The sequence below is a fragment of the Oculina patagonica genome, chromosome 12 (genome assembly GCF_052425735.1).
Source record: "Oculina patagonica isolate OP01 chromosome 12, crgOcupat, whole genome shotgun sequence".
Taxonomy (NCBI): domain Eukaryota; kingdom Metazoa; phylum Cnidaria; class Anthozoa; order Scleractinia; family Oculinidae; genus Oculina; species Oculina patagonica.
The window spans coordinates 29,655,358-29,675,131 of record NC_135769.1 but is presented as its reverse complement, the minus strand read 5'-3'; the positions used below and the strand labels follow the sequence as shown (position 1 = coordinate 29,675,131).

The 19,774-nt window shown below is 43.1% G+C and overlaps 1 protein-coding gene across 1 annotated transcript in view; it reads right to left on the bottom strand.

The window, feature by feature from the left end:
* Positions 1-19,774, bottom strand: part of LOC144634028 (fibrocystin-L-like) — a 57,830-nt gene that overhangs the window by 12,113 nt on the left and 25,943 nt on the right. Inside the window, 14 exon segments of the mRNA XM_078492966.1 lie at positions 416-1,259; positions 1,738-3,173; positions 3,838-4,017; positions 4,910-5,138; positions 5,758-5,966; positions 6,438-6,914; positions 7,501-7,716; positions 8,061-8,279; positions 8,922-9,670; positions 10,344-13,665; positions 14,818-16,929; positions 17,337-17,452; positions 18,588-18,721; positions 19,347-19,411. Of these exon segments, the coding sequence (XP_078349092.1) occupies positions 416-1,259; positions 1,738-3,173; positions 3,838-4,017; positions 4,910-5,138; positions 5,758-5,966; positions 6,438-6,914; positions 7,501-7,716; positions 8,061-8,279; positions 8,922-9,670; positions 10,344-13,665; positions 14,818-16,929; positions 17,337-17,452; positions 18,588-18,721; positions 19,347-19,411 (10,308 nt within the window).

Sequence of the window (19,774 nt, the reverse complement as noted above, 5' to 3'; positions counted from 1 at the left end):
TCTTACAGACAGCAATGATTTGTAGACCAATGGTTAGCTCATACAATAGTTGCAAACTTACAGCCCATTGCAAATTTCGGATAATAGTCAGAAAAGGACTCCAAGTGCAGAAGTTCCCTGGTTTAAGATAGCAGATGTTGGTCAATCTCATTAAGTCGACTAAACTGCAACGTCTTAAAATTTTAAAAGAAAACGTCTTGCTGCCTTAAAGGCCGACAACGTTTTACGCAAGAAAGTGGTACCCAACTTTTATGGCCTTTCATAAATGAACCACTTATCAAATCTTAAATGGCAGTCGATGTGTCTAAGTTGATATTATAAAATAAGTTTATCATTATGTAATAAACATCTAGTCGTTAATATTGGTATCAACAGGCGGTAACCCAATTTAGTGCAGTGTTTGATTGGCACCAACCTGAAGTAATGACATAAGACACCTCTCCCTGCTCCCCATAGTCCTGGTCTGTAGCATTGACTTGCACCACCAACACTCCTTGGCCAACAGCGGCGTTCTCAGCGAAGCTGAAGTTAAACAAGGAGTCATGTAGAAGCTGTGGAGTAAACTCATTAACCGCCGTGATGCTGATGTTGAGCGTCACACTTGTGTTAAGGCGCTGCGGAGTACCCTGGTCTTCAACAAAGACGGTTAAAGAATGATTGAAGTCGGGTCTCGGTTCTTGATCAAGATCGAAAGAAGCATTTACTTTCACCTCCCCTGATGAGTTGTTGATAGTAAAAATCCCTGCTTCATTTCCTCTTATAATTGAATAAAGGAGTTCACTATTCGAACCCTCATCCGGGTCACTAGCTTGAAGCGTGGTTATGACGTCACCAATCGAAGCGTCCTCTGGGACTGTGGCGACAATTGATGGGGTATTAAATGAAGGAGCGTTGTCGTTTACGTCAGAAATCGTAACCTTTACCTCTCCGTCTGTAAAACGCACTTTTTCTGGAACCGCGCCGTCGGACGCACGCACGGTCAGCGTAAACACGGCGGTTGTTTCGCGGTCTAGCTCTCCGATCGTTGTTATTTCACCCGATGACGCGTCAATCTCAAACTTGTTCCCAGTGTTCCCGGCCACAATAGAGTATGAAACATCACCTTGAGAACCAGAGTCTTGGTCAGTTGCTGTAACCGTGGCAACAGATTCACCAATAGAAGCGTCCTCCGAGATTGTCGCGTTGTATAAGCCGTCGGCAGGGTCAAAAACGGGCGAGTAATCGTTAACATATCGAACTTCAAAGGGCTGCGAGTGAACCTATAGAATCAAACAAGCGCACAGTCAGTAATTTTATTTAGTAACATATACTACGCAAATGTTCTAAATCTTTTGTATGGCTTTGCATCCCAAATTTCGTTAAACCCAATTTAAGACAGTAAGTTTTTCAAAATGGCGACAAGATGTCCTACTTAAGTAATAACAGTGAACAATTATGCCTGCCAATAGCTACCCAAGCGTTGTAATATCATTTATTTTGTCAAAAGTAGAATATCGTATGCATTTTAAGAATTTGTAATCCGTTCCGATCCCGCCTACTAAACTAAGATATTATCTTGAGTTTTTTGGCCAGAAGATAATCTCAGATGTTGTCGCACCGCAAGCCCTATAAAATGGCTCATTGCGTCTACTTAAGCCCAACCTTGTTATTCCGAAAACTATTTCGAATTGCCGATTATACGATGTTCGGGAGACTATGACGTTCATTACGCATTACGTATTGTGTAAAGCTCCTTACCACGTGACCATAGTTGGACTCGAAGACAAGTTGATATCCAACACCATAGAACGATATTGATAAGTTGGTAAACTCCGCTCTCTCGTCTTCAACTGTCGCGTTTAACACTCCACTTAATGTTCCATTCAAAGCCGAAGGTTTCAGCGAAGTGGCAATTGACCAATCACCTTTTAGCGGATGTCCACGCATGCGTGTTCCCACATCTCGTACCTCCACCACAGGGGGCACTCCAAAGATCTCTGATTGGTTGGCTCTGTCGGGCTGTGTTATAACTTCGAGGTAAAATTCGCGCGCAGAGACGTTGAAAGTCTCCGAAGTTACAGACAAACTTGAGTAGGAGGACGAAGGTTCTGTAATGACGGTAAATTCCATTTGACGCCCTTCAGCCACGTCGTAGAAATTCAAGTCTTGAAATTCTACACGCCCCGAGGTTTGTACTGGAAGCTTTGTGGTGCCATTTACCACAGAGTTGCTACTGCCGACCATGGTTGCGTTTATGTACCAAGATCTACCTCTCCAGCCAATGTTATCGACCAATGAGTCCGGATAAGCATTTCTTATTTCTACTATTGGCTGACTACCACAGATCACCGTATCATTACAATCGCCCGGTTGTTGAACAAGTTTAAGATATAGCACTCTTTCAGAAACGTTGAACGCCGACGAATTGTCACTGAAAACGTACCGTGAGGGTGGGTCAGTCTTCGCCTCTAACGCTAGAATGTAGTTCTCGCCGGAAATGTCTATGCTGAGATTGGTAAACTGGGCAACTCCTTTGACAAACTCTACTTGCGTAGTTCCATTAAGATTTCCATCATTATCTGCTGGGTTAGCAAGGGAGGCTGTGAAGAGCCATTGCCGGCCTTTCCATCCAGTGTTGTTAACAATTTCCCCGTTAGCTGCATCTCGAACTTCGATTCTGGGCTGTTGGCCAAAGCTGACAGTTTCATTCGCGTCGCTGGGTTGGTCGGTTACTGTAAAGTACATGATCCTTTCTTTCACTTCAAATGGCTGAGAAGTCGCATTAAAATGAGATGCTGTTGGCTTGCTAACGTAAAACAACAGCTTGTAATCAGTTCCGTTGTGAGTGACGCTCAGGTCGGTAAAATTCGCCCAGCCGTTCTCTATCGTGACGTTTACGTTACCTTCTAGTAACGCCATTGAGTCTCCAGTGCCGTTCATGATGGCTGCCGTGACAGTCCAGTTGCTAAGGGAACCGTGCCCCAGGGTCGTCACCAAAGTGCCATCAATGTCAACAAGTTTGAGCCTGGGCTGTGACGTGAATGGTACGGTCTCGTTAGCACCGCTCGGCTCAGTCACTAGCTCCAGTCTGGCTGGTATAAGGAAGCTGAACACATTACTCGGTGCGTTTGCCTCCTCTTGGGCCTGAAGCTGGTCGTATCGAAGGGTAGAGTTATCTGTTATGTTAGGTCCACCTGCATGAAGACAATGAACAACAGTTCATAACTATTCTTTTAACATATCACTACTCAGATGTTATAGATGTTAGCCTCATCTAATCACTTTCGGAAGAATGAAACTCTTAATAGTCCAAATGACACGACAAAGCTGAATAGTTTAAATTCTACACCAATTTTTTTAACCACTCTGTTTAGATTAGCCCCCCCCCCCCCCCCCCCCAGTGGCAGTGGGTGTGCCTAGCCTGTTCCAGGCTCTCGTTAGTTGAATGGTGAAAGCGAAACACACGGGCGACCTTATTTTTTTTTTCTCGCTCACCAGCGTTATTCGCTCTCCCATAACTACCGAGAGCCTGGAACAGGCAAGGATGTGCGCGCCCAGTTGTCGAGACCTTTTCTTTTCTTTCACTACAAAGCATCTGTACAATTTCCACACCTTAGTGTCAGATCTGAAGCGTTATTTGATTGCGTTTTATCTTTGTAGAGACCAAGAGATCGTCTATCTTGTATAGAGACCAACTAGCAAAAATATCATGTTGTTCGGGGTGACACATATCTATATAACCTACACATCGTAGGTCAGTTATATAGGGGATAATTGTCATCGTCGATATAAACTGTAATTAAGTGAACAGTTGTTGCTCGATGGAGAAGAAGGAAAACTATTCCTAGCATTACTTACCAGTCCCATTGGTGGCTCGGACGCCACCGGTTGGGTCAACTGGAGCAGGAATTGGGTCCGATACTTGAAGTGACACGACTTCTATCTGGGCTTCCTGTGCCAGCTCTCCTGTCTGGACCTTTTCCACTACTGAATCACCAAGTTCCTTAAGCTCCTCATATGATGTTGTTTCGTTTACTCCTGTAGTAAATAAACAATGCATGAAGCGGTAAGTGTACGTTGCAACACAAATTCAAACAAGCGAGGCCTTTTCGGAAGCTTGTGGATGAAGAGGCTGGAGCATCGCAGGCTACTCCCCAGCATTTTGCCATGGTTACCAAACAATTCTCTAGCACCCATTTTTACTTACTGGTCCACTTATGTCCAGGAATGAACGCAAGTATTGTTTAATGAGTACTTCATGTTTGACTGTGTTATTTGACATTTCCATATTACTTCATATTTGACAGATTTTGGTGTGCTTTGGTGAATTTTTAACTATGAGGACACTTTGTGATGCCTGTCATGAGGAACGTGCATCTCATTAGCGTTCAATCCTGGACATATCTGTATACCACCACGCCTCCCTTAGGGCCTGTTTACATTATTTCGGAATGACTTTCATTCCGGAAAGTTAATTCGATCCCCATTTATTTCACTGTAGCTGTTTACATGATTCCAAGACGAAAATAAAGTCATTCCAGATTGAGTTCATTCCGCTCATCATTCCGGAATAGAATTTTCGAATTTCTTTCCGAGATGAAACCGCATCTCATGAAACTGTATACGAATGCCACAGTTTGAACTTGGAGCAAAAACAAAACGTAATAGTTTTTACTGTTTAACCCAAAGAAGCAGCTCTGTGGGTAAATTGCTCGTTACAATTGCAGATATGGCCATTAATGGCACAATAACATGTTGGTGCGTAACATGCGCCACGTTGTTTTGATCTCGCGCGAAAACCGCGCACGTGAAAACGCCTTAGATTGAGCCAGTCCACTCTATCTTGTCTTCATGTAAATACAGAACGAAAGCCACTCCGGGATCATGTAAACAGGCCGTTAGAGAACGAAGATAAACCTTATTTCCATACCTGTGTAGTTGGATGAAGAAGAGCCATTTACAGCCAGAGGCGGGTCAGCAATCTCAATTTCAACAACAGACACGTCACCAGAGGATCTTCGCCTTCTCCTGGCACTTTCGCTGACAATATTCACTACTCTGATACGCGATTGGTCAATACCTAGCAGGCCAGCCAGGTTACTGACCAAGTTTTCTTTGAAGAAGTCATCAATTGAGACAGTCGACACTCCAATTTTTACCTACAACAAGTATAGAAATATTGTTCTTGAAATTTGCAAAGCTCGAAATGACCACTGTGATATTAGGAAGGAAAAGTTCAAAAATCTTGGTCGACAAAAACAGAGCAACACTGCGACTACCAAAAACGAGCCGGAGCTCATTATGAAACAAATTGATAAAGTGCTATGCTATTATAAAACAGTCCTTAAAAAGGAATCCTTTTTTGACTTTTTAGCAGAAAAAGAACACAACAAGAGAAGAGAGAACACATCAAATTCATTTAAATATAAAAATAACCTCCTAAAACAGTGAAAGAACATTTCAGTAACACAGCAAATACAAAAGAAGGTGCGGATGACCAAAAGTGTCGAAGAATAAAACGGATTGCGATATGGGTTTTTGAAATATGGTCAAGCGAAACAGTTTTCAAAGTTAATCTTGTCTGCTTGTAACTTTAAATTATAACGCCTGGGAGACACATTTGGCTGCAATGAAGTTATGGTTTTGTCATTTAGAATCATAGAATTTATTTCTTTGCAAGCATTTAGTTACATATTTGACAAAATTTAATAACATAAAATTAACCTAGCCGTCACACAGTCCCTTTAACTAAATAAGTCTAATTAAATATTTCGTTACCTGGACTACTGGCATGACTCGTATTTCCACAGGCTCTGACCCGCGCACAATGATATACAGAGTGGAGAGGTCACGATCAAAATAATTGGCGCCACCAATACTACTGGTCAGCAGTGGCACAAAGTAGTCATCGGGCGCGCCTGGGGGCTTGGGATCTAAGGTGAATTCTGATCCTTGGAGTCTTCCGTTTGTTGGATTGATGAATATTCCTGCAAGTCAAGAATTCCTGTCCATTAGTAAGCCGTTTTTATAATATTGACTCCCCGCGAATTTCTTATTCGTTCACAATACGTTCTCAAACTCACTTAAACTCTCTTGTAATTCATCAAGTTAAAACAAAGAAAATAATAACCGCGAGGAAGGTTTGGATAACCGGTCTTAACTACCATAGATTTTTATGATTTTATTTCTCGGCTTACTCCCTAGATTTCGTCAATAATACTCCGCTTTGCATCGTATTTTTAACTCTCTTCCCGGTGTTTGGATATCCCGATAAAATACTGTCTCAAGTGAAATATTACGTGAAAACACACTTGCTCAAGAAAAATAAAAACGACAAATTACTTTTAATCCTAAATACTAACGCGTGTTAATAACCACGAGGATCTTCTTTACTTTATTTCTTCATCCCGCCACTCAAATATGTGAACTTCATATACTCATATGATTCGAAAACCTACCTTCTCTATAAACATCTTGTCTCTGCGGTCTTTGAAAGAATATTGCAACAAGAATCACATCTGTGGGATCGCTGTTTAACAGGTGCAACTTCATGTGCTGCGGCTCGTTGCTGGTGAAATACAGAGAGTTATTTGTACCAGTCGCCACGATTCCAAAAAACGTTGAAATCCTTTCTTGACAAGTGTACCCAAGACACCATCCGTGATCTTGTGGCCCGTTCAAGAGATTCACGTAGCCGTTTGCGATCAGAGCAACGGGAGACAGTCGTCGTGTTTCGGTGTCCTCGTCTAGACTTTCAATAACTAGCATTCTGTAGTCAATTGAGCTGCATTTGTACGCAAACCAGTCGGAATGCCACGTGCACCTGCTCTCATCACGTGTCCCACGAACAATGCCCTTATTTGGAGCGACATTAGATATGTCGAGTCGAGCACCATCCACGGCGGTCAGGGCAGCTTTGGGGATGCGGTAATCACCTACGCCAAATAACAAATAAACAACACTTGAGCATTTTGTGTAACACGTTGTCTTGAAATAATTGTTACATTAACAAGTCGACTACAAACCTAGGTGGCTTATCAGACCTCAACTTAAACTTTTTAAGTGTCTTGCCAAAAAACACAACATAGTAAACCCAACCTGGGGCCCGTTTCACGAAAGCCCCGAAAACTTAACGGGCCCGTAAGGCCATTTTAAATTATCTGTGTTTTAAAAGCAGAGAAGTGTATAGGCCTAAAACTTTGTATGAAGGAAACCTCTGTTCATATGAAAGATATTATGGACTTAAACAGCTCTTTAATTATAAGGTTTGAAATTTTGCTATGGCTTTTTGGGTGCGAAAACTTTTCGGGGCCTTCGAGAAACGGGCCCCAGGGCTCAAGCCCGGACCGGTTGATCCCGAGTCTAATGCATTAATCACTAGCCAGCCACACAAAGAAAAAGACTTGGAAGAAAATAAAAATCAAACTGAAAACTAATTCGTAAAAATTTCATCGGACACCCAAGAATTGTTTTATTTATGGATGCGTATCTATTTCCAGATATTTTAGTAGTAAATCGTACCCAGTCCGAAACGTTTGTCTCCATCCCACTCGTCCTCGGCTTTGGATATGACTGTACCCCCCACAGCGCCTGTCAGAGAGCCATCGAGGTCCCGGATGAGAAGCTGTCTTCTTGCGTCACAGTCCATATCTACACAGTCTGATGGGTTTACCCACTTGAGTACCGGTTCTTCGTAGAGTAGTTTCGATTCTGGGTCGACGGAATCGAAATGCAGGCCTGAAATGAGAGAAATCAGCTTGAAAACCAACGATACTTATAATTATCTCATTGGCAGTCTATTTAAAATACACGCGTGGTCAAGTGGTCTGGGCTACGCCTATAAATATTGATTTTTAAAGACGCGCGGAAACAACTTAAAAAGCCTTAATTTTTTAAATTGCAATCCATTTCCATCCAAGCCATCCACAAAAAGACGCTTATTAACAGTTTCAGTGCTCTAAAATACAAATTTTTCTTTTTTTTTTCTCCGACAGACACAAATATAAAATTTGGCTGTTTAAAAATCTGGTAAAATCAGTGACAAAGCTCCTTTAACTAAAAATAACATATTCCTAACAAACCTCGTACGTCCAATGGATGAAGAATATCTCCCACCCATGCATTGGTAATCATAGCTCGATCCCTTTTTCCGCATCTCTCCTGAAACCCGGCAAATGTCACCTCGTGGTAGAGTGAGTAGCCATTTATACTTGGGTAGCTATGTGGGCTTTCCCACGGTAGCTTTGGACCGCCTGCTGGGGAGGACTGGAACGATGGAATGGTGATACCAATTTTACCGCCTGTTGAATGAAATGAGAATCATAAGATAGCTGAATCATTCCACACAATGCATGGTAAAATGTCCTTATTTTATTACACTTCAATTTGGCCTATTTTAAGAAGCTGAAGGTCCTTAGCACAGTTCATCGCCCCGGGGTGTCGCTTGCATTAGGAGAAATCCGAGCCACTTCGTCGAAGTTCCGAGGAATCAGCTTTCCGTAACCTCTGTAACGAGACAAAGGGGAACTTCTGCCACCTGCGTTTGGTTGAATGTATTTTGAAACGTGCTAAAGCTTGAACGGAAAACGAGGGAAGAACTCATTTCGAATATAGCACTCGAATTTGGCTTTTTGATTTTATCAATTTCACTTGAAACTGATCAGACGAAAGTTGAACTCTTTGAAGCAAACCACATGCCTTCAATCTGACATAATAATTTTTTGCCCTATTTTTATGATTTATTCGAGATGCAGAACGAAAATTAAGTAACTTGGTAAGTGTCATAAAAAAAATTGCACGAGATCGGATTTCCTACAACAAGATCCACTTTTTCACAATCGGAGCTTTTGTTCGCCTAAACGCTCATGTTCTCGGCTCTTCTACTGGAGCTAAATGTATACGACATGATCCAAACAAACATGAATATAGTGTTACATAATTACCTCCTGGGGCCTTCTTCGCTCCGATGCCTCCGTATATTCGTCTTGCATACGGTACGATGCTGTCATCTGCGCAGTCGTAGTTAGGACTTCTGCCAACGATCAGCGAGTTTCTCAGAATAAAATATTTGTCAGCAGTTCGGTGAGACAAAGATGGTGGCCCCCACGTATTGGGAAACATACTCACTGTATTATCCACAGCAATAGTATTGTCCACAATAACACTGGACTCAGAGAAGGTGAAAATACCATAGTCGTAATTCTTCCAAATTTTGTATCCGTACAGCAAGGAGCATCCTGGAAGCCCCTCTACGTAATGTAAGTGTATTCCATGCCACGCGCCGTGAACTTCATTGCCAGAGGAAATTCCTGGAGAATCGCCCATGCACTTCTCGCCATCAAGTTTGTATCCAAACCGTTCGCTTCCAGCCACTGTATTGTTTATCATTGTGACATCAATGGCTTCATGCGTCTCGATGGCACCAGGCCAGTGGATGTTGGATTTTTCTTTTCTTCCATTGTAAGTGTGAATAGAGATAGAATACACTGCCAGATTTCGTAAAAGGCTGTTAAATCTTCCAGCAACTCGAATTGAAGGACCGACTGTGTGATGCACAACATTGTCCTCGATTGTCAAGTTGTCCGTCCCGAACACACCGATACCGGTGATAAAACCATCATGGAAGGAGTTTCCACGGACATAAGAGGTGTTTCCTTCAACAACACCAGTGTTGAGGAAAGCTAAGGCGTATCTAAAATAAGAAACAAAAACAGCAACTGAAGACCTATGATATCACTGTATGAATAATAAAAACCAACAAGGACTTACAAGTTTTCGTTAGTGTGCAATGAGAAGAGGGGCGGTCCGAGGATGACAAAATTCATGTTTGATCCGTGTTTTGATTAATTAAATCATAATCAGTATTAAGGTATCACGAAAGGAAAATTGGCGTTTGCGTTCCAAGTGAAAATGGTGCAAACCATCAATGCTAACCCCAATAAAGTATTTATTTTCTAAAAGCTTAAAAAATATAGATTGAAATTTTGGATTTTGTTTTGATCTTTTAGACCATGATAAGCAAGGTCGGTATTTTCTTTGCAATTATGGCATGATGTTGCACAACATTTGGTTTAATTGAGAACACGTTTACCTGAGCGTCTAAAATTCTTTGAGGGATTTGATCCACATATTTTGGTCTTAAAACGGGTATCTAAGATTTTTCTTTCCTTGCTACATTTTTTTGTGAATTTTTAAACTTGAAGACGCACTATTTTTAAGTTTAAAATGTATTAAAAAAATAATATAACAAGAAAAAAAAAATCCGTCCTGGAACCAATTTTACTTTTCTGTTCAGTAATTTGCAATAAAATTAGCGACGGAGCGCGCGAGATATTTCACAGTGGTTGTTAAAAAAGTTTTCTTACCTAGGATCAAAATCATCGGTGTAGCCCTCCTGTCCACATCGATTGAACTCCACATTCTCAATTCTAGCGCTACCCGTGTACTCAATCCCATCAAACGCTGTTCGACCAATCAGAACACGGCATCCAAACGACTGGTCCCAGGCTCCGCTAGGGTTGTTTGCGCCTTCTATGACGATATTCCTGGTCAGCAGTCCTACTTCCGCTGCCAAGGTGTATGACCAGTTACCAGCAGTGTGCGTTTCTGCGATGTGTTTGTACTCAAGAGGCGCATTCAGTGTCAAATTTTGCCTGTCAAGTGAAATGCCAGTTATAAAGAACTTTTCAGTTTGTTGTGGTTCAACTGTAGTCGAAGTGAGGACAATCTCATCGCCAACTCTCCAGTCCACGGGCTCAGCAAGCGTTAATGTATTATCTCCAGCTTCAGCGGTTGCTGCCAATCGAGTCCAATAGACTCTCTTTGGTTTGCCGTGCATCCACAAGAATCCAAACACAGCAAGTGCCTTGCTACCAACGTTGACATCTCGCATGGGAAGTTCCTCACTGTATATATCTCCTTGAAGGCTTAACACGAAATTTGAAAGATAAGGATTGTCTGGCCATCCCACGATCAGACCTCCGCTAACGAAGATAATAGAAGCATTCAATACCATGTCTTCACCTGGCCTGTCTTCGATCTCCAGTGTGCCGTACACAAGCAACTGGTTCAAATATGGCAGCTGCATATCAGCCAGCATGTACCAATCCTTCAGTATCATGACGTCACTTCCGTTGCTAGGCAAACGCCGTCCATAACCACCATACATGGGCTCAGTGCCGTCCCAGTGCTCAGGATTGGACCAGCGCAGGAAATCCGACGGTCTTCCTCGTGGGGGAGGGGGTGGCACCGGGGTGATACAGTCCTCGTAGAAGCAGCGATAAACACGTAGACTGACATCAGGTGGCTCGATATTGTTATTTAAAGTCCGAGTCCCGTCCTTGCCAGACGCTATGTACGTAAACACTTTTGTCTCATTCACAAAGCTCCAGTTTCCGTGTTGGGCGTCGGCGGGTGGGGTCACTTCGGTCATGTTCTGATAAGTACCAGTAGTGGTAAAGTGATCTGGTGTTTGTGTTAGTGGGTGCGATATCCAGACATGATCACCTTCTTCGAAATCATAGAACCGACCGGTGTAGGTGATGTTGGTTATGTGGGATGCGTGTTCAAATGTCATGTTGTATCTCTCTCCCATCATCAAAAGTATCACCCAGCCGTCTGGATGGGTTGCACACTTGGGACAGTAAGGCACCACATCGACTCCGTGCTCGTTTGTCATCAAAACGTTTTTAGCTTGCAGTGACGCTGGGGCTACCTCATTGAATGCAAACCTGTTGAATTTCACGCTAGAGTCGCACACACTTCCGTTATGAGGTCCGTAGCTGTGCTCTACTGAATGAGTGCATTTGCCAGGCGGTAGATTTGCATTGTGGGGTACAACGCTTCCGTTTGGATACCCAGTGATGCTTCCGTCAAGATCAAGTATGGTCGATTCGTGGTTCCACAAGAAAGCGCTTCGGCGTGGCGAGTTCACAAAACGATTTTTCAGCGCGTAGTTGATCCAGCCGCCTCTCTTTTTGAACTCCAGACACTGAGCACAATAACTATAAGCGGTGCAGCCTTCCCGGTCAAAGTTCACGAAAGTGACGTTTTCGACCACGAGTTTGGAGAACTGCGGAAGTTTAATACCGGAAGTTGTACAACGTGTGTTACTGCCTACTTTCAGTTCCAATCCCTCACTCACTTGGCTGTGGCCAACGATGAGCGCATTCTTAATCTTGGGACCTCCCCTCGGGGCATCTTTTTCGTCTGCGAATACGTACTCAATACCAGCGATGTCATTATCCAGCATCTTAAAATCGTGCATCTGAACTGCTCCAATTTTGACGGCTTCCGCTCCGCGCATATTGTTATAGGCGAGGAAAGCGCCAAAAACCGCGGGCTCAGCCATCCAAGAGTTGCAGCGACCTCCCCGCAGAGGATGATAAACCGGAAAAATCCACAATCCATAGCGGCCGAACGAATGCGCAGAGTTGTTGAAAAATTCAACCATGAAGACATTCCTAGGACAGTAGTCTGCTCTGAACGACGGTCCATCCGGGTGTTCAAACATCTGGTACCAGAAACCAAAATGGCTGCCTCCTGCAGCCGCGTTGTGGCGAACAGTATTGTTAGCGTTTGTTACCCAGAATGTAGCTGGAGTGATATCCACGTTCAGTGCCGATGAAGAAGCGATGACAAATATCCCCAGGTTGTACTCGACCGTGTTACCGGTTTCAATACCGTCCTCCATGAAGAACGCATTTCCCCGGATGTTGAACCCCACATTGTGGCTTACATGAAGTCTGTGGACGCCGTGCATTGTTATGGCTCGGTTGAAGCTGTGGTGGATTGCGCAGCCGCGAACATAGGATCCAGACACGTCACCGCTGAGATGGAAATGGATTGGATAGCGACCGAGACGAAATGCTTGCCCTGCGTGCGAGATCTCCACGTAGCTGAACCTTGCTGTTACCAAACCCATGCTTTCCTCTTCGGCGTGTATCATAATCGTACTACCAAATTCATCGCTTCCAATCTCCTCGCCAAACTTCCCTTGGAAACATGTCTGCCGCTGGAACTGGCCAGGTTGAAATTCTTTCTCGCAAGCTTCAATTTGCTCCGTCCACATGGAATGTACCGCGCCTCTCACTCGCACGTTCCGCGTGAGCAGACCGACTTCTGCACACGTTTCCACAGTGTGATGTCCATCAAACGTCTGGTTAATGCAGATGTGTTTGTATTTCAGCGCCGGTGAGACTTCCAAAGTGTAGTTGTCATTGAGAACGGCTGTTATTGTCAGCTCTTCAAACTCACGCTGTGATTTTCCAGTTGGAGCCAGTATAATCTGATCACCTGGCTTCCACGTGATCTGTTGCTTGAGGTGCAGTTGGTTTGTGCCAGGCTCTGCCGTGGAACTAAGATGTGTCCACGTGATTGGCACGTGTAGACCGTGAAGATCCAGCGTTCCCTCGCGCAAAGCGAGAACCTTGGTACCAAATACGGGAATTTCTCTCGATCGAACATGGCCGTGCAAAGTTATCGTCGCTTGGCCTGGGAACGGCTCATCTTCAGTGCCTACCTGAAATGCTCCATTGTCGGTGATAAGTATGTTTTCTGCTTGTAAGTGAAGTGAAGGCTTGTCCATGTCAAATATGAGCTTTCCTCCCTGTATTAGAAGCATTTTAAGAACTGGTGTGTCTTGATCAAGTAAGATAGTCTGTCCTTGTTTTATAACCACGAAAGTACCTGTGGGTTGCAAAATACATTAACTTCTAAGGGCGCTGGTAAAATGTTGTTAATCTGACTAAGTTAGCAAACCCTCGCTCAGTCTTTTTCTGACTTGTAGAGAGACCTATTGTTTGCAAATGTTGTTGAGATGATCAAGCTACCAGAAATCTTAAAATTATCACAATTTCAAAACTTGACCAGTATTAATAAAGGCAATAGGACGGAGTGGAGTCCAATTCGGTCTGTAATCATACGAGTGATTAACAAAATCGGACGACCGCGAACCGGGAGTCTGATTTGTTAATCACAAATAGGATTACAGACAGAACTGGACGACAAGAAGTCCTGTTATCAATTAATCAAAACTATGACAAAATTCAAAATTTGAGAAGGAAACTTATCTTCGGCTAAATGGTTTAATTAACGTCTTTATGTATACTAAAAACATAACAGTTTATTCAACAAAATGCACAACAATAGCGCGCGCAATATGACGCGAACTGTCCAATTATAAGCATGAGACGTACACTGTCGATAAGAGGTACGGTAGACCAAAGGCCCTGATTGGTGAAAGAATGGATAACTCTATCCACCAGATAAATCACTATCCAGTGGATAAGTGTTGACAAAACAAACTACACTATCCAATGGATAGCACAGTCTACACATCCAATGGATACTGATTATGCAACCTTTGAAAAACAGGGCCCTGAGTTTTAAGGTCATTGCCCTAAAATAGAACTAAACACAGATTTTTAACCAAACTTCGCCTACTGGTTTATTACTTTAAGGGAACTTAAATTTTGAAATAAAAAAGGGGGGTCACCATATTCGTTTAGGAGCAGGAAGACCTTGTATATTCCATACAATTCCTTTATAATTCCTCTGCATAGAACATAGGAATTGATCTGTTTTCATTTTACAGAAAGAATTTGATCGCTACACCCAAAATATGAGAAAAAATCGATGGGTCACCAGACTCGTTTACGAGAAAGCGACAATTTACTTCTCTTGCGCACTAAGCCGCATAGAAAAAAGCCGCCATTTTGTTTATGTGCACGCGCTCGCGCGCGCTTATTACGCGTAAAATTCTGCGCAGTAAGGATGCGCAATGCAATACAGGGCAATGACCTTTAATTAACGCATTGAAGAATAATTAAAAGAATGTACCTTCCCCAGGAGGGTCCTGGTTGCCCCAAGTAAACCGAGATGACCATACGTCCACGTAGAAGAAATCAGCTCCATCATCCAGCGCCTTGCCATTGTTTCCAACGTCCACTCGAACTTTGGTCTCGATTGTCCTGCTATGTGGTCCAGTCTGGCAAGTGATGAACGAGGAATTCACATAAGTAACAGTACATTCAGTACCATCAATGGTGACAACATTGTCGCTTTGCGTGTCGCTGAATCCTGAGCCATGTATCGTGAGTGTGGTCCCTCCTCCCGTGCCCCCTCGGGTTGGTGAGACGGACGTTATTTGAGAGGTCCTTGCGATTTTGTAAGTAAAACCGCTACTAAGGGTAGAGGTTAAACTGTTCAGGGCAATCTCAACGTCGCATACTTGATCACTGTTTCCAAGAGCGTGACTTGGTGCTTCGCAAGATATTTCTGCGGTGGTGGTGCTGTGATCTGAATTAAGGGTGCATTCATTGCCACAGATGCTAATCACTGCAGACTCATCAAAGCCATGACCTTGAAGCACGAGCTCGCGTCCCCCTCCAAAGCCACTTTCGTTGGGAGTGACGCTATCTATCTGTAAACTGTACGTAAAGGAAAGCCCGGATGTAGCTCTTCCTTTGCCCGGAACCAATACGTCAACATCGTATGAGCCAGCAGCATGTGCAGCCAGCGTACAAACAACAGTGTCGTCCGCCGAGTTGGTTACTGCGCATGGGACATCTCCAATGTGAACCTCGACTTCATCTTGTGAAGGATTTAAACCGCTTCCGGAAATAGTCAACACGTCACCGCCTTTCCCGGATGTTGGTGAAATTGAAGTCAGAACTGGAGTCGCTGCCGCAGTGAACGCGATATTGATTGACGGAAATGGACTGTCAACATCTCTACGTCGCCGTGACACTCCACCGGAATCAACCGTGACTTGTAAGGTGACTGCGTTACTAAGAGGGTGTGGCGCTGTCACGCATTTAATTACTCCATGCGAGACGGTGGCTATTTCACACGGGCTGCTACCGATTGTCACGGTAGTTTTGCCTGGAGTTGGATCGAAGCCATTTCCTTCTATAGTGACAGTCAACCCTCCGTTGATGCTACTTTGAGTTGGTGATACTGAGGATGCTATTGGCTCACTGTAAACAACGTCTGACACAGCATCAAACTTGGCGTTTCCATCTCCGGATACGTGAATTACTATTTTGTGACTTCCAAAGACGACTCCTGGTAGTTCACATTTGAGTAATTGCGACACGACTTCTGTTACATTGCAGATTTCGTTACCTACTGTCACTGTCACGTCTGAAGCACTGTCTGGAAGGCGTGACACTTGGAAACGGAATTCCGTCTGAGGACTGCTTACATTGGCCGGAGTCACTAAGCTTACCACTGGGGTCTTAGCACTTGAAAAGGAGTACTCACAGTCCGTGCTGTCAGCGGCAACGCACTCGCTTCCAGTACCATCGATGGTGACAGTGACTTGCTTAGCTTGGTCGACGCTTGCTCGCGTCTTGCAAACTATGGTGTTTAACGACGAGCTAATGACATCGCAAACGGTAGAGCCTATGAGAACAACATTGTCATCAACATTGTCGCTAAATCCATCGCCTGTTATGGTGACTCGAGTGCCACCCGCTTGGGAACCAGTGCTTGGTGACAAGGATGTCACGCTCGGTTTCAACACGAAGCTTGTTGTGTCACCCGCGTCTGCCCGAACAAACGCGTAGCCTCGGTTCAGTACTTTCACCGATACATCGAGTGGTACACCAGCAATGGGATATTCCGCTGTACTGAGCTGGCAAGTGATTGCCGTCTCATTAGAAGAGATCACTTCGCAGACGTGTGAACCGAAAGTCACCTTATTGTGGCACGACTCGTTACTAAAGCCATGGCCGTGGATTGTTATTTCAGTGTTGCTTGTGCCTTCAGCGGGTGTTACAGATGATACTCTAGGCGTGCTGCATTCGGAGTAGGTAAAATGAAACCCATCACTGCCATCATTTCGAGCTTCCTGCGGAGAGTTGCACCCAGGAATACCATCCGTCCTGCCAGTCTCGCAGCTTGGAGGGGAGTTTGGGGAAGAGGTGACATTGTAACTTGCTTCAAATCCTAAACAAAATTTTATAAAAAGATGAAGTTCAATATTCAATTTTTCCTGATATTTTTTTCTGTTTTTTTTTTCTCTCTCTTTCTCTCCGAATTTGCAAAAGAAGAAGAAATTGATTTCTATCTTCAATCAGTTCACAACTGCTATATCCAAACAAACAAACATGTATATTTCGCATCCTACAACCTTATAAGTTCATAATTTAGGGTTAACAAAGTCCATAATTAAAAGTCAACAAATAGAATGCGGTTTGTTTGCATTTGAACCGACCTAAAAAATGCCATGAATAAGTATAGTGATGTATATGTGAGAGTTTTACGGAGTTCTCTCTTTCATAAATCAATCCTATAACCTAACTAATTTGTTTAACTACTTCGTAATTTGTATATAAAAGAAGAATTTGTCTCACCGTCTATCTTAAAACTGATTGGTCCACTCTCGGTTCTAAATGACACCACTCTTACCACACCCTTCATTGTGACAGATCCGCTACCGGCGTAGAAGTACTCTCCTGGGTCCAGGAACCTACAGGAAATAACAAACAGTTTACAAATAAAGCAAATGAAGGATCATCGCAGTAATGTACTCAACTTAAGCAGTTGAGAAAAGGAAGCCTGAAAAAAAATCAGGCTTGAACGGAAGTCGAACCCATGACCTCTGCGATACTAGTGCAGCGCTCTAACCAACTGAGCTATCAAGCCAACTGGGAGCTGGTCACTTGTGAGTTCGTAATATACCCGTGGATGGAGAAGATATGAATTTCATATATTCATTTCATAGTTTACAAATAGCTCTTAACATAGGTGCGATGCGCCTTTCGTGACAGCTTTGTGTAACGCAATAGAGGTCACGCGGTACAAAAAACTTCTAGAAATCCAGGATAGTCGTTTATGATGGTCTTTACCTTTTCAAAGAAAAACGAATTCGACGAAAAACTCAATTCTCTTAATAATAATGACAGAAAATGTAAGAAAAAAGGTAACGAGAGTTTTGACTGACATCAGTGCGAAATGCAGTGTGATTACAACCACTAGCAGCGAACCTTATGACGAAGACCTGCTACAAGTCGTTTTTTTTTAATTTCTGATTACCTCTAGTAGTTTTATTCTTTGTGATAAGTTTTATTCTCCTTTCTCGTGAGGGTGACACGCGAGGCTAGTGTAGCTCATACGCGAAGCGCGAGCCAAAATGGCTCAGAAAACGCTCCGCTACAATACTCGTGCGTCGCGCTTGTGTCTTCTTAACTCGCACGTTGACGAACGACTTAAAGAAAGTCTTCCACTTGTTAAAGGGACTATTTCAGGGGTTTTACCAGAGTTTTGAACAGCCAAACTTTATATTTGTGTCGCAGGAAACCAAAAAAATAGTCCATCTTGATTAAAAATTGCTATATTAGAGCACTAAAACTGTTAACGAGCATCTTTGTCTGCGGATGGCTCGGATTGGACTGCAACATTAGAAAAAGTTACTTAGGCTAACGTTTTCAAGTTCAACTTGAAAACGTTAGCCTAAGTAACTTTTTTCCGCGCCTTATGGTGATGTTCAAAAATAATGTTTTGTATGGGTGTAATTACCTACCTCTAATTTCAGAACAGTTTAGTCCAAAAATTTCCGTCACATAGCACCTTTAACTATAACTTCACACACACAAATTCTTTACCTGTGGCGGAAGATCCCAGTCTTACTAGGTCCACCGCTGTGAAATCCAGATCCGTCGTAATCAACTGAGGCTGAATCGCTCGTCTGGTATACGTTATAACTTGCATCGGAAAGTTCCTGTCCAGCCCAGCGCCACTGGAAAAAAAATAAACAAAAAAAATAAACAAAAGGAAAAATATGTGATAGGATGTGTGGCCTGAAAGGACTGCTGTTTTTATGCATTGCACCAGCCAATGAATGTTATTCCATCAAACCCTTTCATTTTGACGGAGCAGAGATGGCCCAGTGGTGAGAGCACTCGCCTCTCACCAATGTGGCCCATATGTGGGTTGAGTTTGTTGTTGGTTCTCGTCCTTACTCCGAGGGTTTTTCCCGGGTTCTCCTGTTTTCCTCTCTCCACAAAAACCAACATCACTAAATTCCAATTGGATTTGGAATCAGTGGGATCGGAAGAGCCACTACGTGGAGATGTCATTGTAAATTCCTATTCCTATTTTAATTTAATATAATTTTTTGTTCGTCGAAACGTTGTATGGAAGTATTTGCATTGTATGTCATCTTCATCATCATCATCATCTTCATCTTCATCATCATCATCATCATCATCATCATCATCATCATCATCATCATCATCATCATCATCATCATCATCGTCATCATCATCATTAGATTATTAAAACATTGTTCTCTAACATGGACAAGACAAGTCTCCTTTGCAGACGTTAACACCAACATGGGGCGGCTTAGCTGTTGAACCTACCTCCACAGTGTCGCCTTGGTGACAGGTCACGTGTTTTGGTGACCATTCATAACCAAGTCCAAACTCTGATAAAAAGAAAAATATTGAGCCACAGGTCAGTGCAAAATCGTTATCACTAATTCGTTTTGGAAATAACTTAATTTCGAGTAGTGCAGTTTGCCTCAAAATCCCGAAAAACGATGCCATTTTCCTGTATAAATCACACAATTCTGTATTCCCGTCCCAAGAATGCAAGCCATAGCGAAAATGAAAATATTTTTTCTTTACTTTTCAGGCGTTCTGTTTTTATATAACAAATGAACACTAAACAGTCAGTAGCCTGATAAAATTCCTATCTTCCTAAAGCCCCCTCCACAAAAGGTCTTCAAAGGAATAAGTCAGCCCCTCCCCCCTCCCCCCTCCTCAAGTGGCGTGTTCTACAGCTTTTT